This window comes from Patella vulgata, chromosome 3 (genome assembly GCF_932274485.2).
Source record: "Patella vulgata chromosome 3, xgPatVulg1.2, whole genome shotgun sequence".
NCBI classification, from domain to species: Eukaryota; Metazoa; Mollusca; class Gastropoda; family Patellidae; genus Patella; species Patella vulgata.
Genome location: NC_065881.2, coordinates 59,623,958 through 59,639,164, shown reverse-complemented (window position 1 = coordinate 59,639,164; position 15,207 = coordinate 59,623,958). Strand labels below are relative to the sequence as shown.

Genomic DNA, 15,207 nt, shown 5'->3' with positions numbered 1-15,207 from the left:
ACCACTCGAGTCTGTTTGGATGGATTATGAAGTCGTGTTCAGGCATAATGATAGGTTTCTCAGAATTGAGAAGATTTTTGTTCCACCATATGATCTCATTTTTAGATTGTTTATTAACTTTCATTTTGGAATCAAAATTCCAGTTGTTAGGCCTAAGGTAACTTAGTTTGTTAAGTTCAAGATGTCTAAAATGTGACTGTCCATATTTGACAGCTGGCATTGCCGAATTGTAAAGTCCAATCAATTTCGCAACATCTCTTATAGATGGTGCCTTTTTGATTAGAATTTTCTTCCCAAATTTTACTATGTCTATTGCTTTTTCTTGTGGCAATCGTATCGCCATACGTTCAGAATTGATAGTAAATCCTAAATACTTAATCTCTGTAGTTGGAGTAAGACATGACTTTTCATAATTTATAGTAAAACCTAGATATTCAAGATCGGTAATAATACTATTTAAATGTTGTTTTAATTCCTCAGGACAGTCTGGCTGAATATAAATGTCATCGATATATATACATGTATATGACACACAGAATGCCATTACGTCGAAAGTGTGCCATAACCGGCTTCATAATATTACTAAATACTCTAGGACTAGATGGTAGCCCAAAGGGCATACAGGTATACTGATATAACTCATTATTCCAACGGAATTTTAACTTTTCCCTAGAGTTTGGAGTTACATTTATAGAATGAAATGCATTTTCTAAATCGATGGATGCCATAAACACACCTGGTTTAATCATGTCACAAACTGACTGTAGGCTTTCCATTTTAAAATGTTTGTATTCAACTGATTTATTCATATCACTCAAATTAAAAATTAATCTACATTTGCCATTTTTCTTTTGGCGAATGAAAATATTTGAAACGAACTGTGAATCGGAGGGTGAGGTCAGTTCCACTGCTCCCCTATTTAAAAGATTTTCAATCTCTTTGTTAATGATTTCGGATTCAAAGTCATTAAATGGAATTACTCTAGGTTCATGAAACTGAACCGGTTCGTCAGTAAAATCAATTTCCAGACCCTCTAGGGTACTAAGGATAAACTTATCATTTGTTATTTTCTTCCACTCTGGAATATAGTATCTCAATAAACCTGCATGACCCTTTTTATTATGATTGTTGGACTCGCCTACTTTGGGTTTTTTGGTCGCTGAGGTATCTGTGGCCTCCCCCCCCCTTTTTTCTGGAGGTTTGAAATTGTTCTGTCGGCCTTTGTATAAAAAAGGTCGATCTCTTTGTCTGTAATTAGAGCTAGAACCACTAGCACTAGGATAAAATCTCTGAGACGAAGGTCCAGGTCTATTATATGGGTAATGCCTTGGTTGATATTGAGAATTAGTATTTGAACGTCGGAATCCTGTTTATTCGAGTAAGTGAAAGCTGTCGTGTCGATAAGTGCTAAATCGTCATCTACTTTGGTTCCTATTAGGTCATCTCTTGTAATGCTCGATTTTAACGATGATAAAGCATCAAAGTCATCTTCCGACTCGTCCGTATCTATTGTATCTGTTTGATTTTCGTCTTTTGACAGTACATAAATTAAGTTTTGATGCCGGGTCCTCACTTCCGGTATTGTCCTCAGTAACCTTGACCTTGAATTGTGATGGTTGTATATAATCCGAATCGTTTGACTCGTAGTCGTACTGAAGGCTAAGATGACTTGTCCCTGGGAATTCTTCAAGACGAGCAAAAGTAGGGTGGCCCATGCACCTACAGAAATACAGTCAACCGCTGATAGTTCGAGACTACCACTGAAGCGTGCACATTCGCCGTGTCGAGGCCAACTTTCTGACAGTATGATACTATAAATAGCCATGGCACGTGCAATTCTCTACAAATCTATCAACTATTACAGCCGTAAAAAATTTATTGTTGACGATTTTGAAAAGCAGTAAAATTAAGCTTCTTGGTTATTACAGCAGATTTAGAAATTACGTTCGTTTCATTTTTTAAATCGCTTTATCATTAACTGTACCGTTAAGAGCGGCATCTTTTGGTTTAGTACAAATACTATCTCTGAAACACTCGGGTTAGACAGGAACATGATACTAGCAGTAGTTTCATTTTACTTTTACAAGCTTCTTAAAACAATTGTTGAGCTAGCTAACGTGCTCATTTCTTAATTCAATTTCTTGTTCTAGCTTTCTGTTATGTTTCGTAAAAAAGTAGTCTTGATTATCCCGACCTGTCAATCAGCCTTAGAATGGTCGATAGACTGGTTAAGCGACTCTAATTTCAAAACAAGGGCACGTAACCTATCTTTTACTCAAAAGTGTCTGGATGTTATGGGCGACACATGGAACCAGTTTTCAGTCTATTATTTATAGATGATTAATGGTCATAGCTTATTAAGTACAACATGATCGTTTATTTAGTGACTATAATTGTGTGAAACTGATTTGAGGCTTGGCATATATATAAATATTGTGGCGAAATTGTCGATATATATGGAGATATTTATTTATGGTGGGTCACCCTAGCAAAAGAATCGAAGACTTCATTTCACTCATTGATGAACAAAGTTTCTTTAATTCTAGTAAAGTTTGGACGGCAATATTAGAATCATCCGTCGATTAGTTCGAGTTCGACCCGGATTGACCGGCGGCGGAGGGCGAGTTGGCGATGTTGCCAGATGAAATAACACTACAGGTATTATCTTTCGCCTTTGATTTTTCTACAGCAGACGATTTCTTCGAACTCCTTGACTTTTTAGTAGCGACTGTAGATGATTTCTCGAGAGAATCATTTTTCATGCTTGTATTGTCTTTCAATTTAACCCTCTTTGGTGTAAGTTGTGAAGGCGAGGCTTCTTTTAAAATGGCGTCTGCCATCCCGCCATAAGTTTATTTTTAATAAGTAATGGTACCATCTACTAATTAAGTAGTAGTTGAATAAAAATTATAGTTTATTAATTTCGAATTATCGAAATTGATGTGCCAGTGATATTAATCACTATGTAGAGGCAAATAAAAGACAGTTTTATGTCTTTAGAATAATGTGTCCTTCCTCGAGAGCATGTATCGCACTGATTGGAGCATGCGTATTGCTATCTCAGAATCACGTGATTGGCTGATAGAATCCAGAAAGTTGTGGTCTGAAATGCGCAAATATCAAAAGGGACAGATCTTTGAGACGTTTAAGTTTCATCAAAATCAGATAAAAATTGTGAACCTAGGGTCCACAACCTTCGTAGCATACTTTTAAACAATTTGCGGGCCATTTTGTCGGGCAGTTTCATTTAGATTTTCCCGAAATTCGAATTCAACCTTCATTATGGTGGAATGGTGATATTTAAACGGTTTTTAAAATCGGAAAAAAAATGTGACCTCTAGAGAATTCGCATGCTCAAAATGTGATTTTTCGAACAATCAGTAGCTGAAATCCAGCAAGTTACGTTCGGATATACGCGATTATGAAAAGGAACCCTTGATCTTAGTGTGTAATGGTGATGTGAATATACTATTCAAAAAAAGTAGGGGATATTTGATTTTGGGGGCATAATACTAAAATATGCAAATGACTACGAAAAAAGTCACTATAGAACCTAACAGAAGAAACATTTCCAGTTACATGTGACGCCCAAACGCACCAATAGCTACCGCATGGAATGCAGGTGATGCTTGGGATCATCATGGGGGTCCAACCCAAGATTTGCACGACTCTGACTTTGAATGTTACAGTCATTGTGGCATTGAATTCCAGGTGGAAACATCAGTTTAATTGTTTTAGTGACCAGAAAACTTTGATATGCGTCGGCTTACCCAAAATGAAAGGCTACGTGCCCTTGTCATGCTACAGATCGGCACAACACAGGCGGTTGTGGCGCGGACGATGAATGTTTCTCAGTCTGTCATAAGCAGGCTATGGTCCAGATACCGTGATACACAATCTGTACAGGACAGACCACGCTCAGGTCGACCAAGGGCGACAACTCAAGCCCAGGATCGATTTATCCGTACCTTGGCCTTGAGAAATCGTGTCATCACAGCAAATCAGATCAGCGCTCGTCTTCAAACAGACACTGGTGTGAGAGTGAGTGGCCAGACGATTCGGAATCGACTGCATAGGGGTCACCTTCGCGCCCGACGTCCTCGCGTGATCCCTTGTTTGAGAGATCATCACATTCAGGCAAGACGTCGTTGGTGTAGGGATCGTCAACACTGGGATAATCGACGCTGGAGCAATGTGATGTTTTCAGATGAGTCAAGGTTCACTGTTGATTTTTTGGACAGACGTAGGAGGGTGTGGCGTCGTCGAAACGAGAGCTTCCAAGACGTTAACGTCATCAGACATGATCGATTTGGGGGTGGTTCTGTTATGGTGTGGGGAGGCATCACTGTTGCTGGAAGAACGGCTTTACATGTTGTTGCAGGGCGTGTTACAGGCCAGTACTACCGGGACAACATCTTGGCAGTCCATGTTGTGCCGTTCGCACGACGTCATGGCCGCCGTTTCATCTTCCAGGATGACAACGCAAGATGTCACAGGGCCAGGATCGTTACAGGTTACCTCCAACAACAGAACATCACCTTGGCCAGCACTGAGTCCCGACCTCTCCCCCATCGAGCATGTCTGGGACATGCTTGAACAGAGGTTACGTCAACGTCAACAACGTCCTGCCAATGTCCAAGAACTTGCTGCTGCGTTGCAACAGGAATGGGACAATCTGGACCAAAATGACCTTAGACGTCTCATTAGGAGTATGCCACGTCGGATCAATGCTTGTTTGGCAAACAGAGGAGGATTTACCCGTTACTGACTTGGTTGTGATGCTGTGGTAACTTTGCTGTTTGACCCCGGTATCATTTTACCCTTATAATGGTCAGTCTGTGCCTTACTTAGTCTAACGATCATTTGGAATAAATCGATGAATGTGAACTTCATTTCATTTTGTCATTTGTTTCTTCGTCAGTTTCATTAGGTGACTTTAATAACACTTAAAAATCAAATATCCCCTACTTTTTTTGAATAGTATATATATTTCACATCAAATTTTTTTTTTGTTTTTTTTAAATCAGATAAAAATTGTGACCTCTACATGGACCACAAGCTAAAAACGTGATTTTTTGTACATTCAAGGGCCATAATTCAGGAAGATACAATCCCATATGTGCGAATATCGAAAGGAATCAAGATCTTTGGGTTATAAACACGTATTTCAACTTTCATCAAAATCGGACGAAAATTGTGACCTCTAGAGGGTAAATAACCTTGATTTACCAGATGTTTAGACTATTTGCGTACGAGGGGCGGCCATTTTGTCCAGCAGTTTTGGCCCGATTTTCACGAAATTCGAAGTCAAACATTAGTGTAACGGTGATATATTCGAACGTTTTTTTTTAAAATCTGATAATTGTGACCTCTACAGGGACCACAAGCTAAAAACGTGATTTTTCGTACAATCAAGGGCCATAATTCAGGAAGTTACAATTTGATATGCACAAAAATAGAGGAACCAAGATATTTGGGTTATAAATATTAATTTCAAATTTCATCAAAATCAGATGAAAATTGTGACCTCATGGGGTCCACAAGCTAAAAACGTGATTTTTCGTACAAGGGCCATAATCAGGAAGTTATGGTCCGATATGCGCGAATATCGAAAGGAACCGAGATCCGTGGTTTATAAACATGCATTTCAAGTTTCATCAAAATCGGATGAAAATTGTGACGTCCAGAGGGTCCACAATCCTGATACGCAATATTTTTGACACTATTTGCGAACGAGGGGCGGCCATTTTGTCACGTCAGTTTCGGTCCGATTTTTACGAAATTCGAACTCAACCATTATTAGGGTGTAACATATATTCACAAGGTTTTTTTCAATCGGATAAAAATTGTGACCTGTAGAGTGTTCACAAACAGTTGTGGACGGACGGACAGGGGCGACGACAATATACGTCCACATGAAAATGTGGGCGTATAATAAAAAATTGTGACCTTTTGAGGGACCACAAGCTAAAAACGCGATTTTTCGTACAATCAAGGGCCATAATCCATAGTCCGATACATGCCAGTATCGAAAGGAACCGAGATCTTAGGGGGGTAAACCTATATTTCAAGTTCCATTGAAATCGGATAAAAATTGTGACCTGTAGACTTCAAACAATTGTGGACGGACAGGGACGACAATATACGTCCACATGAAAATGTGGGCGTATAATAAAAATTGTGACCTTTTGGGGGGACCACAAGCTAAAAAGGCGATTTTTCGTACAAACAAGGGCCATAATTCAGAAGTTATGATCCGATAAACGCGAATATCTACAGGAATCCAAGATATTTGGGTTGATGTTTCAAGTTCAAAATCTAATCAAAATTGTGACTTTTAGCAGGTCAAGAACCTTGATACACATATTTTTTTACACAACAGTGTAACGGCGATATATTCGAACGTTTTTTTTTTTAAATCTGATAATCGTCCTCTAAAAGGAACCAGAAGATAAAAACTTGATTTCTCATACAACCAGGGGCAATAATGCAGGACGTTACGATCCGTTATGTGAAAATATCGAAAGGCTATCAAGATCTTTGGGGGATAGACACTCCAAAGTTTCGTTAAAATCGGATAAAAAAATTGTGCACTGTAGAGTGCTTAAATTGTGGACGTACGTATGGACGGACAGGGCCGTATAAGTTTCAACTAAATCGGACAATATATCACATTAAAATAAATGTAAATACTAATGAATTTAAGTTTTATTTTCTAAACAAATTCAGAGTTGTTCGACTTCACCTGGAAAATAAAAATGGATTTTTAATTTTAAAGTGTGGTGAACAAAAAAATGACAATATATCGAAACTACATCGTTGTAGCTATCCCACGTATTTGCGCCTTTACGGGTTTAATATAGACAGTGGCAATATTTTGTACCTTTTGTGATGCCAAGTAGATCCTATGTTTGGATATTTTCGTGGTATTTGTTAATTCGAAATAAAGTCAAGGTTCGAAACTTAGAATTACAATTGCTTTAGGAAGACAATACTTCCTAGCCAGCGCAGTAACCCCAACACCGGAATCTTTTTGCAGGCCAGAATTCGGATCAGGGTATAATTTTACACCCTCAAAATATCAGTAGATATTTACTTACCCCTTTACGTAGTTACTGCCAACTGAACACGAGCTCTGAAAAAGAAAAGCACACATTGTAATATAATTATGTAGACCGATACTTACAATTTACCAAAGTATTCAAACTTTTAGAGCACAGGTTCAGCCCATTTATTGGCTATAAATTCTCATCTAGTTTAATCCCGCAAACGTTTATAAGTTTACCGAGATGTTCAAAATCTATATCGACTGATCGTGTATTACGAAAACGGCATTTAACCACTAAAACTGCCAAATATGAAAATTCCGAAATAAAAACAAAATGACCCGCGATTGCCATCTGAATATTTAAGTTCAGATGCCGGTACGCAACATTTCAATCGAAATGTGGATAAATCTTGGAAAAAAGGCGTCATATCGCTCCATGACCCTTAAATATGCATAGCCCGACAAATCTGTATTGTCTGCAGCAGAAACTGATTACGGTACTTGGAAAAAAGGCGTCATATCGCCCCCACGACCCTTAAAATATGCATAGCCCGACAATATTTCCGATTTAAATCCTTATTGTTTGCAGCAAAAACATGGCCCGGTTCCTAGAAAATTCTTAAAGCACAAAGTCGTGCTTCACTTTTTCTTACGTAAAAAACTTATAAAAATAACGTCCCTAGAAAATTCTCAAGACCATTCTTACGTAAGCACAAGTCAAGTATAAGTCTAAGCACATGTGTGACTGGTAAAGTTTACCATAATCTGAAACTACGACGCTCTTTAACGTCATAAAAACAACTTTGGTATGCGAATTACGTCAAATTTGTCGTCTGCTTCATTGAAGTCATATATATATATATACACATGGTTGATTTAGACAGAACTATTATATACGATCCATGATTTAGATGCATTTGACATGCCCCCTATACACATAAAATGTGCCACAAGATAAAAAAAAAACGCAGACACATACAAACTAACTGAATAATTGAGAGAGCGCCTGATCTTAAAGTAGCCCGTGTGTTTGTAGTCTATTGTTTACTAATTGGCAAATAAATAAAGTGGTTTCAGGGTAAAAACGAAATTTTCTATAGCATTCTTATCTTCTGGGGAAGGATTTTCTCGGTCTCCTTGGTATCAAAGGTGTCGAAAATGCCGTCGAATAACTCAACGGTCAGCCATCTTTTTGAAGCAGAAACAGACTTAAGGTTGGTAAGCATGCCCTATACCTTGCTTGGGACTTGTGCTTAGATTGACTATGTTTAAGAACTAAGTTGTGCTTAAGTTTTTTCTTGGAACGCATAACGTTCTTGTGCGTACAATGAAGTCTACTCAAATCTAAGCACAAGCTATTATCCAGGAAATTAAGATCAGATATGCGCGAATCTGGTAAACGAGATCTTTGGGTATTTCAAGTTTCAAAATTGGGACACTGTCACCTCGAACGATCTTAGTATTGCATACTATTTGCGTTCAAGGAGCGGCCATTTTGTCGGGCAGTTTCGGTACTTGTGTTACAGCTTCACTCGACAGATCGGCCAATATCAAAGCCACGGGCACATCTTCATTAGCCAGACAAGAAAAAGATTGAGGCTTGAAATTATCCGAAGTTTCTCGAACGAAAGGCCAAGGGGCCCCAAGCGGTCGAAAGGGTTGATGGGCTTCCACCCTTGCGTGAAATAAATTGTAGTACTTACTCCATTGCAGCTGACTGTACATAGTTGAAAAGTACATTCATACGATACAAGTTTATCACCTTCAACATAGAAAGATTTAAAGTAGGGACTTCTTGTCGTTCTACCATTAGTTATAAAACCTGTATTGTGAGGTATAACTTGACCGTCACCACAACCAGCTCTCAGAATGGCGTATCTCTTTTTGTTGGTGGCACCAATACCATAACAAGACACGGCCCTAAGTCCGATTTCTTTAACTGTAAAATAGACATTGAACATATTACATTAGTAAATATAATTACATTTCGGCCATAGCGACAGTTAACAATCAGCGACTGTGTCACCAACAATTGGGAACAAATCGTATTGTTGAATCTACAAATGCATTACACGTTTTGTCAAGAAAATCGAGTTCCGAATTAGTTAAAAACCTGAGAAAGCTACCGAAGTGTCGTTATTACCGCTAGGTGTATTCAAAATATATATTTTGCGAATTATTCGATTATGCGTCACGCTAACAAATGTAATTGAACATTTCAGATAGGCTATGCGATTGTTAAGGTTACCAATATAAATACTTACGTGTGCCTAGAGATACAGCATATAAAGTAATAACTTTATCAATAGGTATACTAGTAGATATAGTTTTACGTCTTATATCTTGTACATTTAATGTAATATACGAACTGGATACAGATGTTCCTACGTTATATAACTTTTCATGAGGAGACACCAAACTGAAAGTTATAAGTAAAACCACACTAATTTAACAGCGAAAATTTTACCAAGACATTCCAGCTTTTGATTAACATTACTCATAGTCTTCAAAAGCCCATTTTCACTATATTTGTACGGTATGTTTCCATAAATCTTTGTTTTTAATGTCATTATTTAAATGGTTTTGAATGTAGGGTCACTAATATGCCGAAATTTGTTTTCGCTCGACAGCACCAAGGATACAAGGGTTCCAACTTGCTTCTGGAATATGCAATTCCTGGAGGACGTCGGATCTCAGACCAGTCCATAAACGCCTACGTAAAACCGGGTTACGAGCCAGACGTCCCGTTTTGAAATATGCCGACACAGTCAAATCCGAATTCAAATGGGTTTAGACGGGGCATGGCCACAGCAATGTTGTAGAACAGTTTGGTTGAGCGACTACAGCAATGTTAGCAAGAATGGTCAGCTCTTTATCTAAATCTTACATACTTATTGTTAATAAACTAGTTCCGCAGTAGTCTAACCAGCGGTTGTCATGCAAGATACGCCCACGAGATAGCAATGGTAGGACTTGATTTTTCGTACAATCAGGGGCCATAATCCAGTAAGGAATCGAGATCTGTGAGATGTAAACATATTTTCAAGTTTCATGAAGATCGGACACATGGTGACCCCACATCTTCGTATTTTTCGCACTATTTGCGTTCAAGGAGCGTCCGTTCTTTAATCCGATTTAAGAAATTCTAACTAGAGTATCAGGGTGTAACAAAATATTTTAAACGATTTTTAAAATCTGGACAAATTGCGACCTCCAGGAGGGTCCACAAGATAAAGTGATTTTTCATACAATCAGGGGTCATAATTCAGGAAGTTAGTCCGATACATGCCAATATCGAAACGACCGTAGATTTGTTGCAGGTAAACCTATATTCAAGTTTGTCAAACTTTGACTCAAATGAAAATTACAGACGGACGAGGGCGACGACCAGTATACGTCCACGTAAAAATATGGACGTGTAAAAATTTGCGTTGACCACAACTGAAGGAAATATACTATTCAAAAAAAGTAGGGGATATTTGATTTTTAAGTGTTATTAAAGTCACCTAATGAAACTGACGAAGAAACAAATGACAAAATGAAATGAAGTTCACATTCATCGATTTATTCCAAATGATCGTTAGACTAAGTAAGGCACAGACTGACCATTATAAGGGTAAAATGATACCCGGGGTCAAACAGCAAAGTTACCACAGCATCACAACCAAGTCAGTAACGGGTAAATCCTCCTCTGTTTGCCAAACAAGCATTGATCCTACGTGGCATACTCCTAATGAGACGTCTATGGTCATTTTGGTCCAGATTGTCCCAAGTTCTTGGACATTGGCAGGACGTTGTTGACGTTGACGTAACCTCTGTCCAAGCATGTCCCAGACATGCTCGATGGGGGAGAGGTCGGGACTCAGTGCTGGCCAAGGTGATGTTCTGTTGTTGGAGGTAACCTGTAACGATCCTGGCCCTGTGACATCTTGCGTTGTCATCCTGGAAGATGAAACGGCGGCCATGACGTCGTGCGAACGGCACAACATGGACTGCCAAGATGTTGTCCCGGTAGTACTGGCCTGTAACACGCCCTGCAACAACATGTAAAGCCGTTCTTCCAGCAACAGTGATGCCTCCCCACACCATAACAGAACCACCCTCAAATCGATCATGTCTGATGACGTTAACGTCTTGGAAGCGCTCGTTTCGACGACGCCACACCCTCCTACGTCTGTCCAAAAAATCAACAGTGAACCTTGACTCATCTGAAAACATCACATTGCTCCAGCGTCGATTATCCCAGTGTTGACGATCCCTACACCAACGACGTCTTGCCTGAATGTGATGATCTCTCAAACAAGGGATCACGCGATGACGTCGGGCGCGAAGGTGACCCCTATGCAGTCGATTCCGAATAGTCTGGCCACTCACTCTCACACCAGTGTCTGTTTGAAGACGAGCGCTGATCTGATTTGCTGTGATGACACGATTTCTCAAGGCCAAGGTACGGATAAATCGATCCTGGGCTTGAGTTGTCGCCCTTGGTCGACCTGAGCGTGGTCTGTCCTGTACAGATTGTGTATCACGGTATCTGGACCATAGCCTGCTTATGACAGACTGAGAAACATTCATCGTCCGCGCCACAACCGCCGACGCATATCAAAATTTGTTTTCTGGTCACTAAAACAATTAAACTGATGTTTCCACCCTGGAATTCAATGCCACAATGACTGTAACATTCAAAGTCAGTGTCGTGCAAATCTTGGGTTGGACCCCCATGATTATCCCAAGCATCACCTGCATTCCATGCGGTAGCTATTGGTGCGTTTGGGCGTCACATGTAACTGGAAATGTTTCTTCTGTTAGGTTCTATAGTGACTTTTCGTAGTCATTTGCATATTTTAGTATTATGCCCCCAAAATCAAATATCCCCTACTTTTTTTGAATAGTATATTTGGCATACTATTGTTAATCGATGTTAAGTAAGCAGCTTACCCTCCGACTACTTGATGACGAGCAGCCGAGATTTTAGCTTTAGAATTGAAAGAACATGATACAGTATAAACTTGTTCATTAGCTAATAAACCAGATCCTGGTAAACCATACATTATAGCTACATCTAATTTATATGTTCCTTTATGATTCTGAAAATAAAATTACAACTAATTAAGCCGTTAGATAACAATTCGACGACAAAATACAATTAATATGTCATGAACTTTCGATTTCAATCTTGTGTCGAATTATATACTTACGACAAATAGACATCCACTGGAACTATGTACATAACTACCAGCAAGTTTGTAATTAGCTGCATCAATTTTGGTAAAATTCAGATCTCCATTAGCACATCTAGCTACAGCTCGAATATTTAAGTCTGTCAAGATGTTTACAACAGGTCTAGCTCTGACAGAGCTTCCACAAAGTGGTGTAACTGAAACATTAAATTTTATTTAAAGAATGACCAGATGAAGCAAGCTAAGCTTTACCTGGACAGTACGCAGAAAGTTGAAACTCGATCAAAAACTATTTAGTTTATGAATAAAGCTTGGGTTGAGGCAGAAAACTTGGGTTAAGACAGATCACCCGGGCGATTAGATCCTGACAGCAACATCTCGAATAGGACTACTTAATCAGAAAATATTTAAAGAAAATCCGATTGAAAAGAAAAGATTACTTACCATCCAGAATGTAACCATTCGGAATACTCATAGCCGACGTCATAGCCTACAAAAATAAAGAGTCATAGAACAGGTCACGTGGCCTAAGAGTTACAATTTCTTGTATCAAAAAAAACAATGCTCCGATTCGATTGACAAAACCATAAAAGGAGCTAAATTGCTACTATGTGGGACCTACAAAATTGAGACGAATAGGTCGCAACGCATATGTAATATCAATGTATATAAACCGATTTAAATTCATTTTCCGTTTTACTCAATTTCAAAGTTATGTTCGGCGAAATTTGCCAGAAGTCTCAATCGAAGGAGTATCTAGTGTCTGGTTATTCCAGTCTACACCGACAGTATTGCCCATGCTGTCGATAATTGACTCGTTCTTCGAGTCCCTTGTTACATATGGCGCCCAAAACGCATTATAGTACAGGATGTGCGCACCAAATGCTAAACTATTATTTTGTCTTAAATATTGGATATCAGAAGCACATCTTTTCCCGGTAAGACCACAACATCAATCTTCATTTCAATTGACAAATAATTCGTGTTTTTGTCGAAGACTGGATGGTTGGAGTTAGAGACTTATCTGCTTTAAAATGGGACCAATGTTACACAATTGAAAGACTGCGGGTTCTAACTCACAGTTGTACGTGACAAGGAGTAGGGTTGCCTGTCCAACCTCGTGGGTTTTCTCCGGGTCATCTGTTTCCTACCACAGCTAAAGACCCCTACACGCAAGCGAATTTAAATAAACTGAACCATATGTTAGTATCGACATTACCTAGTTCTGGAACTGCATGACGAGTTTTAATTTCCAATAAATTTAGCAAAGCTGACCGGCGAGGATATTTCCGTGGACATTGTTTCATTAGTGGATAAGTACTTACCAATGACAGAAGTGTCAACGATAGAATCACTATAGCCATTCTGAAATAAGATAAGTTTGTGAGATCTAAGTATAAAAAAATAACAGGCCCCATCGTTGTTTTGTATGTAAAGGTTATCGGGAAAATTGTCAGATTGAAGGAATTTAAAGATACATTATGGGAGAATAAAGAGCTGACAGTTCTCACTATAATAGTTAAAAACTAGATAATGTAAAGGGTATTTGAAAATTTAAGTTAAAATTGATCCACTCTGAACCGAAAATTCTGCCATTGAATTTTCGGCCTAGCCTCGATCATCGGTACGATAAAAAAGTTTATCATTTCATGATTAAATCATGAATGAAAGTCGAGTCGCAAATCGGATCCTAATCCAGTAAATGTCACAGGCTAGCAATGACACGAGTTGATTATGGCCTGGATAAGTTAATGTCTAATAATTTACATTAGATAACATGTTAACTGCAATTTGTAGCCGTGACAATTCTTAACCACGGCTGAAATTGATACACTTTTTGAATCTTGAGCAAGTAAAATTAGGTTCCAATTGCAAAATATTTCAACACATCACATGGAAATAAGTAATTATGTTACAAATAGTGAAGAGTGGAACACTGAAATCATAATCTTATCCAACAGTTTTTCTGTATTTTCGTGATTCTGGTTCGGCGGCAATTTTAAAGTGAACAGAAATTTCGCATAGCAGTTGGGTTTAATCAAATCATTTTAATACGATAAGGTTTCACCGTACCTCAATGGGAATTGGTTTATTATATGTTAAGGTATGTACAGTACAGTTTGGGCATTAGTGTAATTGGAAATTAAGGGAGTTATAGGCCAGTAGTCAAATGACTACAAAACTTGCTAAGAAGGAAGGCCTTGGGACGGTCCACTACTGTGGCTGGAGCAAGATGGAAGACATCAGTAGTGGAACCATTTCTAGCATAATTTATGTTTAATGTAATCCTATCAACTCCTCTTTTCAAATGATTTTTTTAAAAAATATAATAACACTAAATTAAAGCATAGCCCAACAAATGCATAATTTCTTCCGACGATTGGGTTAAATTACAAACTTATTTGGCAAAAATGTACATAAAACATAGCAAATCCGATAAACACATAACCAACCATACCTGCTTTTGTTGTATCGTTTCAAACTCTAATAACACATGCGTCAACAATCACTCCTTTTATACTCATCTGCACACTAACTGCACGTGCATTAGTATTGGTGATAAGGCGAGTTCAATTATGGAATGACAAGGCTGCCTAAAAACTAATAAACGAATGGCTGACCAATCTCGGAAACCTATTGTCACACATTAAACCCACTACTAGGTGTTACACTGGAATATAATTTATTCAGTATATGAAGTTCAAGGTAAGATGCAGAAGATGGTCTACATGTATCTATATTTACCAATAGACAGAAATTAGAATAAACTTTTGAAAATTACACCTCGGCTCAAACGTAATTTGTTTTAACGATTGCGCTAGTGACGCCACTAGCATAACAGCGCCCCCCCCCCCCACCAAGCATAACAGCACCCCCCCCCCCCCCCCCCAAAGAAAAACCAACAAAAAAAACCAAATACGCACGGAATTAATTCAGACCTCTTTTACTGATAAACGTTATCAAATATTGTTGTTTTTT

General features: G+C 38.6%; 1 protein-coding gene across 1 annotated transcript; it reads right to left on the bottom strand.

Moving 5' to 3' along the window:
- Positions 1-6,693: 6,693 nt before the first annotated feature.
- LOC126816775 (vitelline envelope sperm lysin receptor) lies at positions 6,694-14,751 on the bottom strand. Its single transcript, XM_050543496.2, has 9 exons — positions 14,687-14,751; positions 13,554-13,593; positions 12,673-12,718; positions 12,247-12,425; positions 11,987-12,135; positions 9,313-9,467; positions 8,752-8,987; positions 7,101-7,135; positions 6,694-6,745 (listed from the first exon to the last, which is right to left on the bottom strand). The coding sequence occupies exons 2-9, from the start codon at positions 13,590-13,592 to the stop codon at positions 6,742-6,744; spliced, it is 843 nt and encodes a 280-aa protein (XP_050399453.2). The 5' UTR covers position 13,593; positions 14,687-14,751; the 3' UTR covers positions 6,694-6,741.
- Positions 14,752-15,207: the final 456 nt, after the last annotated feature.

Bases quoted from the DNA above. Each gene is read 5' to 3' on its own strand.
- LOC126816775 (XM_050543496.2), bottom strand. From the start codon at position 13,592: ATGGCTATAGTGATTCTATCGTTGACACTTCTGTCATTG. The intron at 12,719-13,553 runs GTAAGTACTTAT...TTATTTTTGTAG, and splicing joins CGTTGACACTTCTGTCATTG to GCTATGACGTCGGCTATGAG. The intron at 12,426-12,672 runs GTAAGTAATCTT...TTAATGTTTCAG, and splicing joins GAATGGTTACATTCTGGATG to TTACACCACTTTGTGGAAGC.